Raw genomic sequence first — 20,241 nt, 5'->3', positions numbered from 1 at the left:
GGAGCCTCTGTGTGACCCCATGTCCTGAGCCCTGAAGTGCTCTGTGGTGACCTGGGAGGCAGAGACAGCTTGGCTGTAGGAACTGTAAGCAGGAAGAGCTGCAAAGCCCAGCTCCTTCCTCTGCCTCTAATCTCCTTCCCTGCTCTGTGCCGTGGCTTCTCTGTAGCGACGGGTTGTAAGAGTTAGGGTAGTATGGTTGTGTTTGGACTTAATGATCTTGAAGGTCTTTTAGTCTTTTCCAACCTGAGCAATTCTATGATTCTCCCAGCAGTGTTCAAGCTGCCTTGCAGCCCAGCAGAGCCATCCCCTTCTTTCCTGGGAAGTCAGAAAGAAAGGAGCCCTTTTTGACACCACCAACCAGCTGAGGCCATGCGCAGAACCCAGCTCTCCCCGGTGCCCCAACCAGGCTGCCGTCCCCAGGTGCAGGGCTGGAACCCGGGGAGAGCTGCCAAGGAGCTGCTTTGAGGCAGGGGAAGGGGCGCATCTCAGAGCAAGGGACACTTGTCCCAGGGTTGGAAGTGACCCAGCCTTTGCGGTGTGAAGCACGGGCTGCTCCTGTGTGCAACCCTCACCCCTGTGTGGTGCAGAAGCAAGAAGTTACGGAGCTGCACTTGGGTGGAGACTTTTGCAAGGAGCTGTGATGTGGCAGCGCAATAAAAGCGGGAGGTGGTGCTGAAGCACAGCAGATGAGCTGGGCTTCTCCACAAACCGCAGTTTCCCTCCCAGCAGCTGCGGGTGCCGATACAGGGCCTGTCCAGCCTCTGCTGCCAGAAGGGAGGCAAAGCAGCAGGAGAGCAGGCACTGAGGGGTCATGGTGAGCGCGGGGGAGCGGTGGCCCTCGGGGTCTGGGTGCTCGGGGTCTGGGTGCTTGGGGTCCATGTTCTCTGAGTCCGAGTGCCTGGGGTCTGGGTGCCTGGGACGTGTACACCTGCGCAGAGGAAGCTCTCGTCCTGCGGTTCATCTCCTGGCCCACGAACACAAGTGTGGCAGAGGGCAGAAGCGTGTTCAGGGAGCTTCTTCCAGCCCAGTTACAGCTTTCCAGCACCAGGAGCGTGAGGCTGCAGAGATGCCTCCGAGCCCTTGCTTCTGCAGCAGCGAGGGTGGCAATGGCGGCCTGGGGGGACGCAGCAGCGCAGGGCATGTTCTCCGGGTTTTGTCTCTCCGTGAAGTTCTGGAAGAGGCACAAGGGCAGAGACGGTGCTGTCTGAGCCTGCTGTCCACAGGGGTGGGTGGGGATGGAGGAGGTGGGCTTGGGGACCCCAGAATGGCTGGTGTAGGAGTGCAGCAGGGCCAGGGCTGCACCCACAGGCGCACACAGCTCGGCTCTCCCCGCAGGCCATGCGGTTCCCCGCTCTGCTGCCGCTGATCCTCGCAGCCCTGCAGCCCGCGGCCGTTTCCACAGCCCCGCCGCCGCCCTGCCCGTGGGAGATGAACAAGGTGAAGGACATCGTGGAGGTGAACTGCACCGGGCGGGATCTCGGCGCGGTGCCCGCCGGCCTGCCCGAGGACACGGGCATCCTGCTGCTCAACGCCAACCGCCTGCCGTCCGTCTCCACCGCCGCCTTCCAGCCGCTGCCCGCCCTGCAGGACCTCGACCTGTCCGACAACGGCCTGCGGGCCGTGCACGCCGAGGCCCCGCTGCCCAGCCTGAAGGAGCTGCTGCTGTCCCGCAACGCGCTGGAGGCTCTGCCCGCCCTGCGAGGCCTGCCCGCGCTCAGCCGCCTGGCCCTGGCTCACAACAAGCTGCACGCTCTGGCCCCCGCGGCCTTCCGCGCCGTGCCGCAGCTGCAGGACCTGGACCTGCGGGGCAACGCGCTGCGGACGCTCCCCGAGGACGCCTTCGCGGGTCTGCGGGCGCTGAAGGACTTGGATCTGTCGGACAACGCCTTGGAGGAGCTCCCCGCCGGGCTGCTGCGGGACCTGGAGAAGCTGGAGACGCTGTGGCTGTCGGGGAACCGGCTCCGCGCCCTGCCCTCCGGCTTCTTCCCCGAGGGGCACCTCTTCGCCTACGTCTTCCTCACCGACAACCCCTGGCACTGCGACTGCAGCCTGGTCTACCTGCGCTCGTGGATCCTGAGCAACGAGGGCAGTGTCTACGAGCCCGAGCGCGGCCTGGGGAAGACGAAGGTGGAGCTGGCCCCGCAGAAGGTGCTGTGCCACAGCCCCAGCGAGCACCAGCACAAGCCCATCATCCGCTTCAAGCCCAACTGCGGCCACGTGGGGGATGAAGAAAGTGATGATTATGATTACGCTGATGTGGAAGGGACCACCAAAAAGCCTCTCGTGACCTCCTTGACCCCCACGTATCCACCCAGCTCCGAAGAGCCCACCGCTGCCCCACACACTCAGCCTGCTCTCACATCCGCCAGTCCACCACTCAGCATCCCTGCCGGCCCCAGTCTCACCCTGGCTGCTTTCCTTACCACCCCTGCACACACCACGGCTTCCAGCACTGCCCCTCCTGCATCCACCAGCCCCGCCATCACCCTCCCCAGCGCTGTGCATCCCTCGCAGCCCCCCAGCACTGCCCCTTTTTACACGGCTCCCCCCAGCACCCAGCACAGCCCCACCATCTCTCTGACAGCTGCTCCCAGCACCAGCAGCCATGCACAGAGCACCCTCACCACCCGTGCTGCCAGCAGCCCTCTCACAACGTCCACCGGAGCGTTTTCCACCAGTCCTTCAGCTCTGCCTTCCCCCACCAAGCCAGAGAGCACTTCAATCACCACATCTCCACCTTCCGCTCTGACGTCACCCACTCTGGTGGTCCCCAACACCACGCTTTCTGCTCACACCCCTACACTGTCTGCTCCCCTGGACACCACACGCTCCCCCCGCCCATCTCCTCCGCTCCCACCTCCCCTGCTCTGCCCGTGCTCCACTCCAGCACAGACTCCATCCGTGCTGCACTCACAGGCAGCTGTGAAGGATCTGCACTGGGAGCACTGGGTGCTGAGCCATTGCTGTCTCCTGCGCTGGGTGCTCTACCTGGCCTGCTTGGCTCTGCTGCTCCTGTCTGTGCTGCTTTTAGCTTGCTGCCTGGTGTGGACGTGTCTGACAAAACACAACTCACTGCAGACCCAAGAGGTGCAGCATCCACTGCTGAGGTGGGGGAATTCAACTCAAAGTCATACCACAGATCTTTGCATCTTCCGAAGCTCCCAACAACGCTCCACGTTCTGCACCACCAAGGAAATAGAGCTGTGCCCTGAAGTTGCCACATCCCACACTTACTGCACAATTAAAGACCTGGGGGTGCAGCGCGGCCCTCCTGCAAAGTCCTTCTGCACCACGAAGGAGCTGTGGATCCACCACGGCCCTCTGAATGCTCCATCCAACCCTTTCCCCACAGAGCTGACAGCCACAAAGCTCAGCTCACAGAGCCCTTCTGCTCACAGCCTGGACAGGGGAGTCAGGGCCATCGGTGCTGTCAGGGTGAAACACGCTGCCAACACCTTGTAAATGCTCCTGTACCTTCAGAGGGAGGACGGGGGGCACGGCTTGGCTCATGTCTCCTGCTGCACGACAGGAAGATCTGCTCACCGCAGAAAGGGAAGACATCCAGCTCCTTGCCCCAGCACTACTCACACTCATTGTGCTAGCTAGATCTGAAATGGCTTCTGGGCTGCTTGGCAGGGGTGGGAGTTGTCCTAAACCAAAGCTTGGGGCTGAAATGCCAGGTTTTGGGGTCAGTGTGGGAAAACAGAGCTGGCTTTGTCTGCTACGTGCTAACTGCTTCTGCTCAAATGACACACACACAGACACATCATGCTTTCAACCCAGAGTTGGGTTGTTAATCACAGAATAAATATTCTCTTTGCCTGAATTCCATATGGGGGCTAATTTCATTTCATTAGACCTCTGGTAGTGCTGTCAGAGTACAGCAAATGGCTGTACTCAATACTTGGAACTGCAGAGAACAGAGGAAATGTCCACTCATGTGCAACTTCCTGACACAGAGAAGAAGAAGAGCTGGAGGATTTTAGATAGGAAGCACAACATTGGCTTTTGCCCCAAATATTTGATCCTTCGGGAGACCGCATTGCAGCCACACAGAACCCAGTGAAGAGCTACACATTTTCTCCACATCTCCTGGGATTTTTTGGAACCATTGGGATTTGGAATGTAGGACCACTGGATTTTGGAACCATTTGGGATTTTCCTGGAACCAATTTGAGGTCTCCAAAAATGCAGCAGGGAGCGACTTCTTTGCAGGTCCCTCATCCTGCCTCAGCGCCTTGGTGGCATTCCTCACCGTTCCCAGGCATTTTAGGGTCATTTCAAAGTGTCAGGAGCTCTTTTTTTTTTTTTTTTTTTTTTTTCTTTCTGGGCAATACTCAGGAGTGCCTTAGTCAGATCCCTTCTTCTGGGATGCACACAGCGAAGGTTGTGATTCGATGGTGTTGGAGCCCAGCTGCAAAACGCTCTTCTTGGCTCCAGGAAAAGAGCCTGGCTGGCAGGGGAGATCCTGCTGCTGCAGGAGGAGCTGCACCTGTCTGGGAGCAGGGAAAGCCAAAGGGAATTCTGAGAAGGGGCTGTTTTGGGGTTGTGGACTTGGCCATCACTGCAGACTGCTGTAGTTGGAGGTATTTCACTGCCCTCTGAAGGGCCCACATGAAGCAGTGCTTATTTTTTCCCCAGTGAAAGCCATGTCACACCAGCAATGTCTCTGGCTCTGGTGGAAAAGTCCCATTCATTTCCATCCATGCCATGCATCCGCAGGAGTGTTAACTTCATTCAAGAGATGCTCCAGTGTAATCCACTGCTTTTGATGTCCTCAAAGTAAGGGGCCAAGAACAATATCTGTACAACAAGAGATCGAACAGATGCAGAGGAGATGCAATGGGTCCCTATGGCCACAGCCCTCATCCTCAGCATCACCAAATGTGCTCCAAATGTGCTCCAAATGGCCCCGAATGCTGCACTGGAGCAGCTAAGTCACCTTTCCTTCCATGCACCAGGACACCATGTGCAAAACCTCAAAATCCTTTCATGTGTAACATATGAGCACAAAGAGAGTCCCTGGGGACTGCAGTGCTGTAGTTTGAGCGGGTGGAAATGCACGCTCAGTGCACAGTCCTGCATGCTGCCCCCCCACAGCACAATAACCCCCAGGGCTGCTTTCGTGGGGACAGCTGGGCAGCTGCCCTCCTTCTGTCCTCACTGCCCACCCAAGGGCTCAAGGAAAGGTCAGAGAGGAGGGAACTGCTCCCATCCTCACGAGCACCGTGGTCCCTCGTCAGCTGCTGAATGCTGGTGCTAATAGGCACCGAGGGATGGGGCCTCGTGATACAGACAGCTGCAGTGCCTATGTTTAGGGGAGAATTGCTGAGGAGGTCACCAAGAAAGGCAGGGGAGCAGTTATGGACCCACGCTAGGAGGAGGGAGAGGAGGGGGCTGGGTGGGGAGTGGGGAGAGGGGGAAGAGGTGTGCCTGCTTCTCCCCACCCAACTCTATTTCAATCGACAATAGATGAAATCACTTTTCCCCACCTTGAGTCTGTTTGCTCTGTGGTGGTTTGTACCTGACCTCCAGGGAGACCAACAGGGAATGAGCAACGTGGGCAACAAATGAGAAAGGTGAACATCTACAGACAGGTTGAGAGATCATAAGGTTAAGAAGAGGCTAAATCCATCCACCTGGGAACCTTGTGTATATTAAAAAAAAGTATCAGAAAACATTTGTTAGCCAGCACCTGCACTGGAAATTGGAGACTTTTCTGGGGAGTGGGACATCATAGGCTAATGCTTGAGCAACGGCCACTTGGAACAGTCCACCAAATGTTAAGATTAAGATGTAAAACCATTAAATCTAGATCCAGGTACTGTGCAGTACATTTCAGCAGGTAAATGAAGAAATAGATCAGTCTACAAGAACAATATTACATGCAGAACAGGTGAAAACACCCATGATAGTAATAGCTCTCTTGTCTTGGCTGCCACAAGTAACCTCTCCTGGGCATTGTCTCCAGGATGCTCAGTTTTGTTGCTGTGCTAAGAATAAGGACTAAGAATATCAGGATGCGTAACTGAAAAGATCCTTCAGGGCCATTTCAGATTTGATTGCAACAGGCAACTGATGGATCTGGGTGGTGAAGAAGGGCACAGGAGAACACAGAGCTGTGAGCTTCCCTTCCCTTCCCTTCCCTTCCCTTCCCTTCCCTTCCCTTCCCTTCCCTTCCCTTCCCTTCCCTTCCCTTCCCTTCCCTTCCCTTCCCTTCCCTTCCCTTCCCTTCCCTTCCTTTCCCTCTTTTTCCTTCTCCTTTTCCTTCTCCTTTTCCTTCTCCTTTTCCTTTTTTATTCTTCCTTTTTCTTTCTCCCTCTCTCCCTTCCTTCCTCCCTTCCTCCCTTTTTTTGCTCCTGCTACAAATATCTTGTGATCATTGGTGGTAAGGGTAGTAGATATGTTTCTTTTCCCCCACATCCTTCCATAACGTTTTGTCCCCCATTTCCCACAACCCACACTTAACCCACTGCTCTGCCTGCAAGGGCTGCACAGGACATAGAAGGATCCCTCTGTCAGCTGAAGGCCTGGAGACAGATTTCTCACATTGCTTGCTATCCCAGCCAGGCAGTGAGCCAAAGGGCAGCATGCAGCACAGTGCAGAGCGCTTCCTCCAGGCAGGAGCTTTGTTTCCAGCCTGCCATTCGCAGCCACGAATCGCGTACGTGGAAATGTCGGGTTGCTGTGCTGCAGATAGGTGAGGCTACACCGACTGTGGTTACCTTTGTTCTTAGCGCTGTAGCTCAGACCTTGCAGTGCTCTTACAGAACTGTTTTGTAGCCATGATGTTTCTAGTTTCTCACGTTCTTTCACCTGCAAGTTTCAGCAAGGGGCTGCAGTTTTCCCTCGCACTTAAAGCAGATGATTTTGAACCCAGACGTATCCCTATAACAAAATACATACGCCGATTGCTGCGGCCAACGCAGCCACATTCCATCACCTCTCCCACAAGCCCTCTCTCTTCTCAAACAGCAGACACAGGCGGGCAGCTCTCCTGCTCAGAGACCTCTCTTCAATCTGCTTTTGGAGTTTCCCAGACTTGCTTTGATGCCCATGGGACCCACCAGCTCTTTCCCCGCCTGCTGAGGGCAGCGACGTCCTTGCATGTTGCTCTCTGCCATCCTTGAAAGGTCCTACAGATAGAAGGAGGTTCTTGGTGACTTGACAAACACAAATGTGGCAACGGTTTTAAAAAAGGCCAACAGGTCAACCAGGGAACTACAGCTTGGTCTTCAGTACCTGGAAAAATCCCAGAGCAAGACCTCTCGGAGCACATTTCTGGGTGCTAAATGGACAAGTTGATTTGGAACAGACTGTGGATTTGTCAAGGCTAAGAAATACCGCATCAACTCGATTGGCTCACTCCCAAAACATGATTGGATCTATAGGGAAAGAAAAAGCAGTGGATGCTGTTAACCCCAAAACCCCCAGGTACTATAAGAACACGCAGCCCTCCCCTGCCACCCGAGAACCCTTTTCCCATCCCCAGAATATCACTGATATCCCTGCTTCTTCCCACAAGACTTCCCCAGGGTTCCCCCACATCTCCATGTATCCTGTACCCTCTGGGAAACTCCAGGAAGCCAAGACCTCTGAGGACCCTCCCCAGCCTAACCTCCAATCTACCCCAAAACCTTGGCACTCCAGGAACACTCCCATATTCCTTCATGATCCCCCACAACCTCCAAGATGGCTGGATCATCTCGATCCCAAGACCCAGTGAACATAGGCACCCAGAGCCCTCATACCCTCCCCTGACCGCTCCCCAATGGACCCCAGAATGCAGGCAGCCTTGGTCCCCACCATCATCCACCCAGGACACTCAGCTCTCCAGACCCTGCTCTCCTGTTATTTGTGAGAGAACCATCCGAATGTCTGGGTTCCTCAGCAGAACAAAAGAGACCCAGACAGGCAGTTCAGGAGCCACTTTTATTCAGTACAAGGGTGTGGGGGAACTGGGAGATCCTCAGCTCCCACTGAAGGGTTTGGGGTGGCAGGGCAACATCGTGAGCATTCTTGGAGGTACAGTGTGGTGGTGTGCAGTGTGGTCTTTGTGCCCCACAGTGCAGGGGACTCCCTGGGGTTCTGGGGAGGAGCCTGGGGACATTTTGCCCCATAGAAGTGCCCACTGGGAGCCCAGTATGGAGTACAGAGCTTTGAATGACTCCTAAGTGTTATGGAGGGCATCAGGTGATCTCGAGGAGTCCTCAAGGCAACTGGGGCCACGTAGTGCTGGGGGGACAGTGAGGACACACACCTGGAGGTCGGTATAGGCATGGGGCAAAGTGCCCCGGGTGATCCAGCGCCGGGCGCCCGGCTGGTAGGCATGGATCAAGTGGGTGTCCCGGTACGTTTCATGGCTGTACCCTCCAAGCACAAGAAGCTCCCCTCCCAGCACAGCTGCACCCCCCACTACATGGGCGTGGGGCAAAGGGCTGAGAAGGACCCAGATATCTAGCTTGGGGCTGTAGACTTCAAAGGCCAGCTGGTCCCTGTAGCCAGCCTGCCCGTCCCGCTGGCACAGCCCCCCGGCCACATAGAGCTGCCCACCCGCCTCCTCCATGATGTGGCCAGCTCGCTGGCCATTCATAGGGGCCAGGAGCGTGGCTGGTGCACCTGGGATGTAGCGCAGAAGGGCTGTCTGGCACTGGTACGCCTCATCACACCCCCCTGACACATAGAGGGCACCATCCAGGGCACACGCTGCGTGTCCACACAGAGCCATTGGCAAGGACTGGCACCTCCTGGGGGAGAAGAGAGGGAGGGGTGAAGGGCAGGTAAAGCAGGGCTACCCCATGGTGACTGCCTGCCCAGCAGATCCCTGCTGGCACTGCTAGCCATGGATCCACTGAGCACTCAGCAGGCTACACCCATCGAGCCCCAGTAGAACCCCCCAGTGGGAAGCATTGGCCAACACCCAATGGATCACCCAAGAAACATAGCTGGAAGACATTTAAATGATTCCTCTCATTAGCAAAGCCAGCAGACCCTCACAAATACAACCAGCCAACTCATTCACTACCCAACAGGCATCACAGCCCAACTGTGACTCCTCTTCTGGAGTGTCAGCAACACAAAGAGCACTCAGTGGGCACCACTGACCAATGCCAGGGGCTGCTACGGCAGGGGAAAGCGGGCATCTAAGTAGAGAGGTCTCACCTCCAGGTGTCAGTGGCCACATTATAACACTCCACAGTGTCCGTGCAGTACAGATCACCTGAGCTGCCCCCCAGGGCATAGATGGAGCCATCAAGAGCCACAGCAGCAAAGTAACTTCTCCCACAGGTCATGCTGGCCAGGCGCTCCCAGGAATTGTCCATGGGCTGATACCTGGGATTGAGAGGGAAAGGGAGCAAGAGGCTAGCTGCTATCCACAATGGCACAAGGTGATGTCAGCACTGCTGAGAGCAACAACCCACCCACAGGCAGCCAACCTTACAATGCTCTGGGGCTCCACGGTCCCCTTGCACAGGAACATCATCTTGGCAACACCAATGCCATAATGCTCCCTGCCCAATCCCCTACAAACCCCACAGCATCGCAGTGCAGGAGGGCTCCACAGGGGCAGACACACCCCAGGCCAGCAGACAACCGGAGCATCTCGGGGCCACACGCAGAGGCCCAGGTCCATGCAGCAGCTCTCCCTCCCCCAGTACTTCCTCCAACCCCACACGGCCCTCACCTGTAGACACTGGCCAGGGTGTCACGGATCCCGTAGTAGCGCTTTCCACCCAGGACGTAGAGGGTGTTGCCTACCACAGCCACAGCATGGCGAAAGCGTGGACCGTCAGGAAAGTTCCCCAATGCCCTCCACTCCACGTGCTTCACCAGCCCCACGGCGTTGAGGTAGCGGTGAGCAAACCAAAGGTTCCTGCTGGGCTTCCGGGCAGCCATGTTCGGCGTCAGTTTGTCTCCTCCACAGACCACCAGCACCTCTTGCAAGGAGCGCACCCGGCATGGCAGCTGGACCATGGGGGACAAACTCTCTACCACCAGCTGGCGGAGGAGCCCTGGGTCCACCACCCCTGCGGTGACCGATGGGATCTTCTTCAGCTCCTGGCCGGACATGAGGGCAAAGCGAACAGATGACAGAACTTCCTTGGTTACGTTCTCTTGGCCATCTCCATTGGCCTTCAGCCACCGGGATGCCGCTTCCAAAGCCTCCAGTTCATGGAGGACATTAAGACCATCAGAGCGGAGGAGGCGGATCAGAAGGTGGGCAGGAAGATCCAGGAAGGTTGGAGTGGCCACTACGGTAGGGAAGGTGGCCAAGACGTAGTCCTCCGCTGCGCGGCTCACCTGGGCCAGCCCGTAAGCCACGGCAAAGGCCAGCACGTCCAGGCCAGTTTCTGGGGTCAGGTTGTGGGTGAAAACATCCAGGCAGAGGGTGAGGAGCCCCCAGGCCTGGTAGCGCAGGGAGGTCTCAGCTGCCTCCAGGACCGCGGACCACGGCCCGACCACAGCCCCCGTGTAGGCAAAGGAGAGGAGGAGGCGCAGCTCCATGGGGGTCAGTCCTGTGCTCAGCGGGGCTGTGGGGTCGTGGGTCGACTCCCTCATGGGGCAAGTAAAGAGAGCCCGGAAGAAGTCACAGGAGCAGCTCAGGGCCAGCCGCTGAACTAGGAGAAAGGAGGAAAAAGGATGGGGGCTGGAGGAGGACCCAGTGCCTAAGTGATCTCAAGACACTCAGGCGTCCCCCACTGATCCCCCCCTATCCCCACAGGACCAGCCACAGGACACCTGCTGCTCCATCCCCGCTTGGAGGCAAGCACTGCCCTTCGTCCCCACTTTCCGCCCCAGGGGACCCAACATACCCCATTCCCACTCCCCCCCAAGGATCACCACACCCAGCTCACCTGGGATGACTTCATCCCCTGCCTGCAGCTGGAGGTCACAGCCCAGGCCGCTGGCGTGGAGCTGCTCCATGGCTCTTAGTGTTTCCCACTGCTCCTCCAGGGCCTCAGGACCCCCTTCCTGGTGGTCGCTCTCCAGCCGGGGTGTGCAGGCAGCCACCACTCGTGGAGCCCCCAGAACACGAGCGGACTCTTCCACCTCCCTCTCCCTGCCGTGGGGCACAGTTCCCTCATAGGCAAAGGCCAGGAGGGCCCGCCAGCCCCAGAGTGTGACCCCTGGTGGCAGGGGGACATGAGATGGGGGTCCCCGGCACATCTCTCGGGTCCTGTCCTCCAGGAAACATAGGAAGAAGGAGCTGACGGAGGCTAAGACCACAGCATGGGCCACGTCACCCTCGGGGCCCACAGCCACATCCACCAGCTGTCCCGCGGTGCGGAGGTCATTGGCCATGGCCAGGAAGTGTCTGGCGTGGGCCCCATCCCGCAGGTGCCACTGGGCTGGGGCTGGCCCCTCCGTGACCCACATCTTGCCTGTGGGAACACGTGGAATGAGGTCAGGGTGCCATCCCCACAGTCAGGTTGTCCTGGATGGGCACACGGAGCTGCTGTTGGCTCTGCCCCATGGCAAAAAACACCGGATCCATTGCCAAGGGCTTGAGACCACCACGCTCTGCTACTGCCCCACAGTTGAACTTGATGCCTCTTGCCAAGACAGATGAGACCTGCAGGCTTTTCCCGTTCCTTAGCTGAGTTGGATGCCCCCCACATGCCTCAGTGCTCAACCCTCTACTGCACAGCACAGGATGAAATTATAGGCACACAGCCAATCTGTCTGAAAGCCAGAGCCCACAGCCCAGCGTCCCCCATCATCCCTTCCCCCCAGCTGCTGCCCCACGCTCACAACCACCTCTGCTCCATCACCACCACCACCTACACCACCACCACTGCCAGCCCAGCTCCCCTCAGAGCCATCACTCCATCCCACTGGTGCCACACACCACAAACCACGCGTGGTGGCTGCTCTGCACTGTGCTGACCCTGCCGTCCCCGTCCCCATGCAGTGCATGGAGTTCCCCACACATCACACAGTGCTGTGTGTCCTTTGTGTGCCGCGTGCCACGTCCTGCACTGCTGTGCTGCGCACTGCGCTGCGACCGCGCGCTCATCCCACCTTACCGCCCGCTGCAGCTCTGGGACGCTCCTGTGACCCCCCAGGAATGTGTGTGGGTAATTATAGCCCAGCCTGGACACGTGGCTGCAGCACTGGAGCTGGGACAGGCCTGGAGGGAGGGCTGTGGCCCCGGTGCCCCGGACGGGGCGGTCGGACAGCAGGGTTCCCTGAGGACGGTGGTGGGAGGACAGCGCTGGAATTTTTTCCCTCTCAGGCAGGAGGGTGCAGGCAGTGCCAGAACTCCACGCTGTCCCATCCCCGCTGCCTCCCAGCCCCACAACACTATTTCCCCATCTCCGAGAACTCATATCCCCATCCCTAAACTTCCTGTCCCTATACCCTCATATTTGCACATATGGCTGAATTTTGTATCCCCAAAAGCTACAGTATCCTAGCTTCTCTGGGTCCATTTTTCAGTGATCTATCCCAACTATAAGATCTTCTTTCTACCTAGACACAATTTCCTTTTGTAACCCATGCTTATCACCTTCCATGCTTTCACCCTGCACCTGAACATCTCTTCTTAACCACGAACTTGTGAAAACATCCAATGCCATCGCCTCTTCAGGATCCCCGTCTCCAGGATGAACGACACCGCACTCTCAATCTCTCCTCACGCCTCCTTTCTGCATCTCAGCTCAATCCTATCAACACTGGGATGATGTGCACACCTGGTGACAGCCCATTTGACAGTATTTTTTATTACACAGCGTCTCATTACATACAGCACTCAAGATCCAGCTTGCAGGGTGGAATGGCACATTTACAGCTTGGGAGGCCCTGTTAGCCTCCAGCCTTCCTTATTTCCTATCTTCATTAATGCAGCAGTAGTTCCAAAGCCCAAACAAGCAACAGTTCCGGTCATGTAACTGTGAGCTGGAAAAAAACAAGCAGTAAGAAAGATCTCTTAGGCACAAAGCAGATCAGGACAGATTCTACATGTTCCTTGACCATAAGTACCATTGGTCATCTACAGAAACCAGAGAAATGAATTTATTTCCAAGTTCTTTCTCATGCTTTCTGCCCACAGTCTGGAATATAACCATCCATAACCCATTGCCCTGTTTCATTATATAGAGAAACCCTAATTGCTTACCTCAATGACTACAACAATCATCACTTCAAACTCTCAGCTCAGCAATCAGGGAAAGAGAAACCTAATTTTACCACAATTGGAACTTAAAAATAAAATCTCTCAGTCCTTTACCACTGAGTCTGCAAATGCCTACAGAAGGCAGAGCTGTATCAATGTCTGCAGGACTTAATCTAGCCTGGAAATGTCATGGGAGTGACAGCTGAAAGACATGGCCTGACCCTCAGATTGCAAGAAGATTCACAAAACAGACAACAGATCGTATTTTCCATGTATAATAAATCACGTTTGCTGCCAAGATGACACAGATTTCCAAAACAACATTTTTAATATCCCGCAATTTCAAATTATCAGTAGTTATAACGGGCAGTGCTGGGTCAGCTCTGTCCTCGTGCTGTAAATCTCCTCCATGTCAGCTCCGGTCTCCCCCTGCAGCACTATTTATTGAGCAGAGCTCTACAACAGAGCGTCAGCAAAACCAGCACGAAATGGAATTCACACACAGAGATGAAGAGATTAAGCCACCAAATCAGCCCGACACTGAGGTGCTTTTACTATTTTCCCTAAGAAAGCTTCAGGAGAACAGAGCAGACTCATTTCATCGCCCGCTCCAGGCACCACCCACATTTACCTCTGGCTCCTAGGACAGCTCCTGTGGTACAACCCCCAATGAAATAGTCCAAGGGGCTCTCGGGCTCCTCCCGCACCTGGGCGCTGAGGCAGGTGGTCAGCCCAAACACGGCGCCCAGCGTAGCTGTGAACAGAAGGCAGAGAAACTCAGCAAAAGCTCTGGGCAGCCTGGTCTGGTGGTTGGTGACCCTGCACATAGCAGCAGGGTTGAAACTAGATGGTCATTATGGTCTTTTTCAACCCAGGCCATTCCATGATCCTGATTCTCTTCAGGCAAAGCGTGCTGCTGGGAGGCACGGAGCCACAAGCATTTCCTCTGGAAAGAAAGAAGAAATTGAAGCCGCTCTGGTTTACCATATGGATTTCTGATGAGAGATGTGACACAGGCACCATCTCCAGAGCCCAATTCATCCTTCTTGGGAACAACACCAACCCAAAAACATCCACAATGAAGTCTACACGATAACGGATAAACTACAAGCCCATGTTACAAAACAATGCAATTTTCCAGCACAAAATGTGATTTTGCTGAGCTAAAAAGAGCACTCAGGAAACAGAGCCCAGAGACCACAGCCCCTCAGCTCCCTGCTTTCTCTGCTCTGGAGCAAGGAAAAAACCCACAGGGCTTCAGCTGCTCAGGCTTGGCCTCCCCAGCATGCAGTTATCCTCAGATGTGATGCAGTAGGAGGACTCAGCATACTGGTTTGGGATTACAAAGATTATCCAAGCAATAATTGGTGATGTGATCTGGGCCGTTATAATGAGCTTTTATGGCTCAAATCACTACTGAAGAGCTGAACAGGCAGCTGCAGACCTGGGTGATGTGCAGATGGGCTTCTGGTTCAGAGCAGAGCTGCTGTGGGAGAGACAGAGGTGGCACAGGCGTGAAATGAGGCTGAAAACTGAGGTGAGTTTGATGAAAACTGTGTGTGCCATGGGCTGAGGGCTTCACTGTGCAGCTGGAACAGCCCTTGGGTTGCTGCTTCACCCTCCAGCATCCTCGCCCTTGCAGGCTACAATTAGATAACTATATTGCTTCTTCTTGGCAAGAAGCAGCCGATGAATGATGAGGACAAACGCTGATTTTCCTTCTGCTGTCACAAGCAGTCTTTGCTCTTCAGAACATCATTTATAGAGTGTGATGCCTAACTGATGTGAAGTAGAGAAACAAGGTACGTTTGCTTCCATTATGCTTCTGTCCAGCAACTGGACATATATACGTGTACGTACGTACAGAAGCACATGTAAGCACTGAACACACGCACCTTCTCCTCTAGGCTGCACATAAAGCATCCTCCAAGCTGTAAACACAGCACAGAGCCCACGTTCTCATCCCGGTTCTGCAGCACTCAGCACAGGACGCTCCTTCCGCCGGGTCGGGGCCTCAGGCACTCAAAGCAGCAGCTTCTAACGCTGCCACGCCGCTACGCAGCGCTCGGAAAGGCGGCCAAAGGGGGACGGGGCTGCGGCAGGGCAGGGGAGCGGGGAAGGGCTCTGAATTACAGGAGGGGACGCCGGGCCGGGCGCCGGGGGAGCGGCAACGGGAACGCAGAGGGCGGCGGGGCGCGGAGCCGCAGGGGGGCAGGCGGCCCGGGGGCCCGCTTACCCATGGTCACGGTGTCCGACGCCGCCATCTGCAGCGCGGCGAGCGCGGAGCCGGGCCGGAGCAGGATGATGCGGTACGCCGAGCCGAGCAGGCCTGCAAGCAGAGCGGGACCGTCAGCGGGAGCGGGGCCGTGCGGGACCCCCCCCGCCGCCCCCCGGCCCTCAGCGGCCCTCACCGGCGGCGGCGCCCACCCGCGTGGTCAGCCAGGTGCGCTGCGGGCACCGCTCGCCCTCGGGGCCGTCCCAGTACCCCGCCATGGCGCCGCAAGGGCACGACCGCGCTCTCGCGAGAGCAAAGCGCGCTTCTCGCGAGATGACCGCGGCGAGCCTCTCGCGAGATCAGCGCCCGCCGGGCCGGTGCTCCCCCCACGTGCTGTGGCAGCGCCGCGCCGGTCCTGCGCGGCTCGGTTCCGCATCGCCGCAACAACCGCAGGGCGTGGAGGCAGCTGGAAGAAGTAGTAAGGAAGCCGCTGAGTGGTTGTGTGGTGTTGGTCCGGGCTGGTTTGTTTAGCAGCAGGGTCAGTGCGTTGGTGCAAGGACCGATGTGTGCATTCAGCAGAAGGAATCGATGAGTGCCAGCTCTGAGACTTTCCGTTTCCACTTTGGTGCACAAACAGCCTTGTCTTCTCTTAATTCTGCTTCACACGAAGCACTGGGCTCGCAGTAACTATCCTTATCTCTGCATCCACCAGGTGCTTCGTGCTCGGATTTCACATCCGTTGCTTTGGAAGTTGCTCAGTGTGGCCTTACGAGCAATGGAAATTTGCCAAATTGGGGAACAACAGCTCAAAGTCAGCCAGAAGTCACCGTGATGGAGCAGGTAATAGAAGAGTGGGGATAAAGTAAGTGGGTGTACGACCACCCTAAAATCAACCACATGTGCCTGAGGGGACATCAGAATGTATTGAATTCTTGGAAAGGAATGAATGTATATGCCATGTAGTGCACGTGTGTGTCTTAAATGCAGAACCTGAACGCCATGAGCGTGCACTTGAGCGTCACCCATTGCATATTGTGAGGAATAAAGGAATGCCTCTTTCTGATGCCGCATTGCAGTGAAAGAGTTTTCTTCCCGGATTTCGGATGATACAACAATGCCCAAAGCCACCAAGGTAGCTGTGCGCTCAGCCCGGCTGCGGGCAGGAGATTGCAGTGGAAACCTCCCCACATTCCTTCCAACCTCGCCCCACTGAGAGCCCGCAGGCTGTGGCACACAAACAGCGCCTTCACTTTCTTCCTCCCCTTCATCAGGGCCACATTTTGAGCCATGTTTCAGGACCCAGCCAGAGCCAGGGGTGGACTCTGATCCCATGGAATGTCACTGGTGGAAATGAGAAGATGGAGATGTCCTCATCCATGCTGAAGAACGTCACTGGCCCAATTCCTAGTACAGAGACCCACCTGGGAGTACAAGGCAAGGAGTGTGCACTGTGGAGATGTGAGTGCCTCGATCTGCCCTGCCCACTGCCCCACAGCACACATGCCCACCTCTGGCCAAACCCAATCTCCTCTTTTCTCCTCACATCTTCTGAAAAGAACCCCATGGTTCTTGGCCCCTTACTTTGAGGACATCAAAAGCAGTGGATTACACTGGAGCATCTCTTGAATGAAGTTAACACTCCTGCGGATGCATGGCATGGATGGAAATGAATGGGACTTTTCCACCAGAGCCAGAGACATTGCTGGTGTGACATGGCTTTCACTGGGGAAAAAATAAGCACTGCTTCATGTGGGCCCTTCAGAGGGCAGTGAAATACCTCCAACTACAGCGGTCTGCAGTGATGGCCAAGTCCACAACCCCAAAACAGCCCCTTCTCAGAATTCCCTTTGGCTTTCCCTGCTCCCAGACAGGTGCAGCTCCTCCTGCAGCAGCAGGATCTCCCCTGCCAGCCAGGCTCTTTTCCTGGAGCCAAGAAGAGTGTTTTGCAGCTGGGCTCCAACACCATCAAGTCACAACCATTGCAGAGCTCTTGGCACCTGGAAATGGACCTAAAATGCCTGGAAACAGTGAGGAATGCCAGTGAGGTGCTGAGGCAGGATGAAGGATCTGCAAAGAAGTCGCTCCCTGCTGCATTTTAGGAAACCTCAAAATGGTTCTGAGATGCTCCAAAAAATCTATTGTGCTTCCTAACTAAAATCCTCCATTTCTTCTCTGCAAAAGGAAGGTGGGTATGAGTGGCCATTTACTGTACTGAACTGTAGTTCCAAGTTCTGAAAACGAATTTGCCATTCACTGTAGTCTGCCAGCACTACTGAAGATCGAATGAAGTGAATTAACCCACATGTGGACTTTGGGCAAAGAGAACATTTATTCAGTGAAAGCGTGATGCATCTGTGTGTGTCATTTGAGCAGAAGCAGTTAGCATGTAGCAGACAAAGCCAGTTCAGCTTTCCTACACTGACCCAAAACCTGGCATTTCAGCCCCAAGCTCTGGTTTAGGACAACTCCCAGCCCTGCCAAGCAGCCCAGAAATCATTTCAGATCTAGCTAGCACAGTGAGTATGAGAGTAGTGCTAGGGCAAGGAGGTCATAAGAGGATTTTCGGTGGACCACTCCACATCAGGGTACTCATACTCTTCTGCATCTGCCACATGGCTGCAGTTGGGCTTGAAGCGGATGATGGGCTTGTGCTGGTGCTCGCTGGGGCTGTGGCACAGCACCTTCTGCGGGGCCAGCTCCACCTTCGTCTTCCCCAGGCCGCGCTCGGGCTCGTAGACACTGCCCTCGTTGCTCAGGATCCACGAGCGCAGGTAGACCAGGCTGCAGTCGCAGTGCCAGGGGTTGTCGGTGAGGAAGACGTAGGCGAAGAGGTGCCCCTCGGGGAAGAAGCCGGAGGGCAGGGCGCGGAGCCGGTTCCCCGACAGCCACAGCGTCTCCAGCTTCTCCAGGTCCCGCAGCAGCCCGGCGGGGAGCTCCTCCAAGGCGTTGTCCGACAGATCCAAGTCCTTCAGCGCCCGCAGACCCGCGAAGGCGTCCTCGGGGAGCGTCCGCAGCGCGTTGCCCCGCAGGTCCAGGTCCTGCAGCTGCGGCACGGCGCGGAAGGCCGCGGGGGCCAGAGCGTGCAGCTTGTTGTGAGCCAGGGCCAGGCGGCTGAGCGCGGGCAGGCCTCGCAGGGCGGGCAGAGCCTCCAGCGCGTTGCGGGACAGCAGCAGCTCCTTCAGGCTGGGCAGCGGGGCCTCGGCGTGCACGGCCCGCAGGCCGTTGTCGGACAGGTCGAGGTCCTGCAGGGCGGGCAGCGGCTGGAAGGCGGCGGTGGAGACGGACGGCAGGCGGTTGGCGTTGAGCAGCAGGATGCCCGTGTCCTCGGGCAGGCCGGCGGGCACCGCGCCGAGATCCCGCCCGGTGCAGTTCACCTCCACGATGTCCTTCACCTTGTTCATCTCCCACGGGCAGGGCGGCGGCGGGGCTGTGGAAACGGCCGCGGGCTGCAGGGCTGCGAGGATCAGCGGCAGCAGAGCGGGGAACCGCATGGCCTGCGGGGAGAGCCGAGCTGTGTGCGCCTGTGGGTGCAGCCCTGGCCCTGCTGCACTCCTACACCAGCCATTCTGGGGTCCCCAAGCCCACCTCCTCCATCCCCACCCACCCCTGTGGACAGCAGGCTCAGACAGCACCGTCTCTGCCCTTGTGCCTCTTCCAGAACTTCACGGAGAGACAAAACCCGGAGAACATGCCCTGCGCTGCTGCGTCCCCCCAGGCCGCCATTGCCACCCTCGCTGCTGCAGAAGCAAGGGCTCGGAGGCATCTCTGCAGCCTCACGCTCCTGGTGCTGGAAAGCTGTAACTGGGCTGGAAGAAGCTCCCTGAACACGCTTCTGCCCTCTGCCACACTTGTGTTCGTGGGCCAGGAGATGAACCGCAGGACGAGAGCTTCCTCTGCGCAGGTGTACACGTCCCAGGCACCCAGACCCCAGGCACTCGGACTCAGAGAACATGGACCCCAAGCACCCAGACCCCGAGCACCCAGACCCCGAGGGCCACCGCTCCCCCGCGCTCACCATGACCCCTCAGTGCCTGCTCTCCTGCTGCTTTGCCTCCCTTCTGGCAGCAGAGGCTGGACAGGCCCTGTATCGGCACCCGCAGCTGCTGGGAGGGAAACTGCGGTTTGTGGAGAAGCCCAGCTCATCTGCTGTGCTTCAGCACCACCTCCCGCTTTTATTGCGCTGCCACATCACAGCTCCTTGCAAAAGTCTCCACCCAAGTGCAGCTCCGTAACTTCTTGCTTCTGCACCACACAGGGGTGAGGGTTGCACACAGGAGCAGCCCGTGCTTCACACCGCAAAGGCTGGGTCACTTCCAACCCTGGGACAAGTGTCCCTTGCTCTGAGATGCGCCCCTTCCCCTGCCTCAAAGCAGCTCCTTGGCAGCTCTCCCCGGGTTCCAGCCCTGCACCTGGGGACGGCAGCCTGGTTGGGGCACCGGGGAGAGCTGGGTTCTGCGCATGGCCTCAGCTGGTTGGTGGTGTCAAAAAGGGCTCCTTTCTTTCTGACTTCCCAGGAAAGAAGGGGATGGCTCTGCTGGGCTGCAAGGCAGCTTGAACACTGCTGGGAGAATCATAGAATTGCTCAGGTTGGAAAAGACTAAAAGACCTTCAAGATCATTAAGTCCAAACACAACCATACTACCCTAACTCTTACAACCCGTCGCTACAGAGAAGCCACGGCACAGAGCAGGGAAGGAGATTAGAGGCAGAGGAAGGAGCTGGGCTTTGCAGCTCTTCCTGCTTACAGTTCCTACAGCCAAGCTGTCTCTGCCTCCCAGGTCACCACAGAGCACTTCAGGGCTCAGGACATGGGGTCACACAGAAGCTCCAAGGGCAGATGTTGACCAGGATGGTTTTTGCATGGGTTCTCCATTCTGTGAGCTCAGGGAGTCTCCTCAGCATCTGTTCT

At 56.8% G+C, this 20,241-nt stretch overlaps 5 protein-coding genes across 7 annotated transcripts; 2 read left to right on the top strand and 3 right to left on the bottom strand.

Moving 5' to 3' along the window:
• Positions 1–115: 115 nt before the first annotated feature.
• Positions 116–3,826, top strand: LOC116236094 (uncharacterized). The gene is made up of 2 exons (XM_090126138.1): positions 116–814; positions 1,336–3,826. The coding sequence occupies exons 1-2, from the start codon at positions 812–814 to the stop codon at positions 3,460–3,462; spliced, it is 2,130 nt and encodes a 709-aa protein (XP_089982264.1). The 5' UTR covers positions 116–811; the 3' UTR covers positions 3,463–3,826.
• A 4,069-nt stretch (positions 3,827–7,895) lies between these two features.
• On the bottom strand, positions 7,896–12,547 carry KLHL33 (kelch like family member 33). Of its 3 annotated transcripts, none has more exons than XM_090126136.1 (5): positions 12,030–12,547; positions 10,857–11,384; positions 9,686–10,619; positions 9,163–9,333; positions 7,896–8,747 (listed from the first exon to the last, which is right to left on the bottom strand). In XM_090126136.1, exons 2-5 carry the CDS (start codon positions 11,377–11,379, stop codon positions 8,171–8,173), a joined length of 2,205 nt encoding a protein of 734 aa, XP_089982262.1. In that variant the 5' UTR covers positions 11,380–11,384; positions 12,030–12,547; the 3' UTR covers positions 7,896–8,170. The 3 variants fall into 3 exon arrangements, with proteins under 3 accessions (XP_089982262.1, XP_089982261.1, XP_089982263.1); XM_090126135.1 differs by having other exon boundaries at positions 10,857–11,179; XM_090126137.1 differs by having other exon boundaries at positions 10,857–11,437; positions 12,030–12,048.
• A 152-nt stretch (positions 12,548–12,699) lies between these two features.
• Positions 12,700–15,686, bottom strand: NDUFA11 (NADH:ubiquinone oxidoreductase subunit A11). The gene is made up of 4 exons (XM_031604765.2): positions 15,529–15,686; positions 15,354–15,446; positions 13,749–13,871; positions 12,700–12,900 (listed from the first exon to the last, which is right to left on the bottom strand). The coding sequence occupies exons 1-4, from the start codon at positions 15,608–15,610 to the stop codon at positions 12,788–12,790; spliced, it is 411 nt and encodes a 136-aa protein (XP_031460625.1). The 5' UTR covers positions 15,611–15,686; the 3' UTR covers positions 12,700–12,787.
• On the top strand, positions 15,649–17,534 carry LOC116236202 (uncharacterized). The gene is made up of 3 exons (XM_090126165.1): positions 15,649–15,810; positions 16,045–16,172; positions 16,320–17,534. Exons 1-3 carry the CDS (start codon positions 15,666–15,668, stop codon positions 16,368–16,370), a joined length of 324 nt encoding a protein of 107 aa, XP_089982291.1. The 5' UTR covers positions 15,649–15,665; the 3' UTR covers positions 16,371–17,534.
• Positions 17,535–17,637: 103 nt separating this feature from the next.
• Positions 17,638–19,706, bottom strand: LOC116236198 (uncharacterized). Its single transcript, XM_031604764.2, has 2 exons — positions 19,348–19,706; positions 17,638–18,826 (listed from the first exon to the last, which is right to left on the bottom strand). The coding sequence occupies exons 1-2, from the start codon at positions 19,348–19,350 to the stop codon at positions 17,867–17,869; spliced, it is 963 nt and encodes a 320-aa protein (XP_031460624.1). The 5' UTR covers positions 19,351–19,706; the 3' UTR covers positions 17,638–17,866.
• Positions 19,707–20,241: the final 535 nt, after the last annotated feature.

Source organism: Phasianus colchicus, chromosome 28 (genome assembly GCF_987193195.1).
Source record: "Phasianus colchicus chromosome 28, bPhaCol1.hap1.1, whole genome shotgun sequence".
NCBI classification, from domain to species: Eukaryota; Metazoa; Chordata; class Aves; order Galliformes; family Phasianidae; genus Phasianus; species Phasianus colchicus.
Note: the sequence above shows the minus strand (reverse complement) of the source record. Positions and strands in the feature narration are given on the sequence as shown.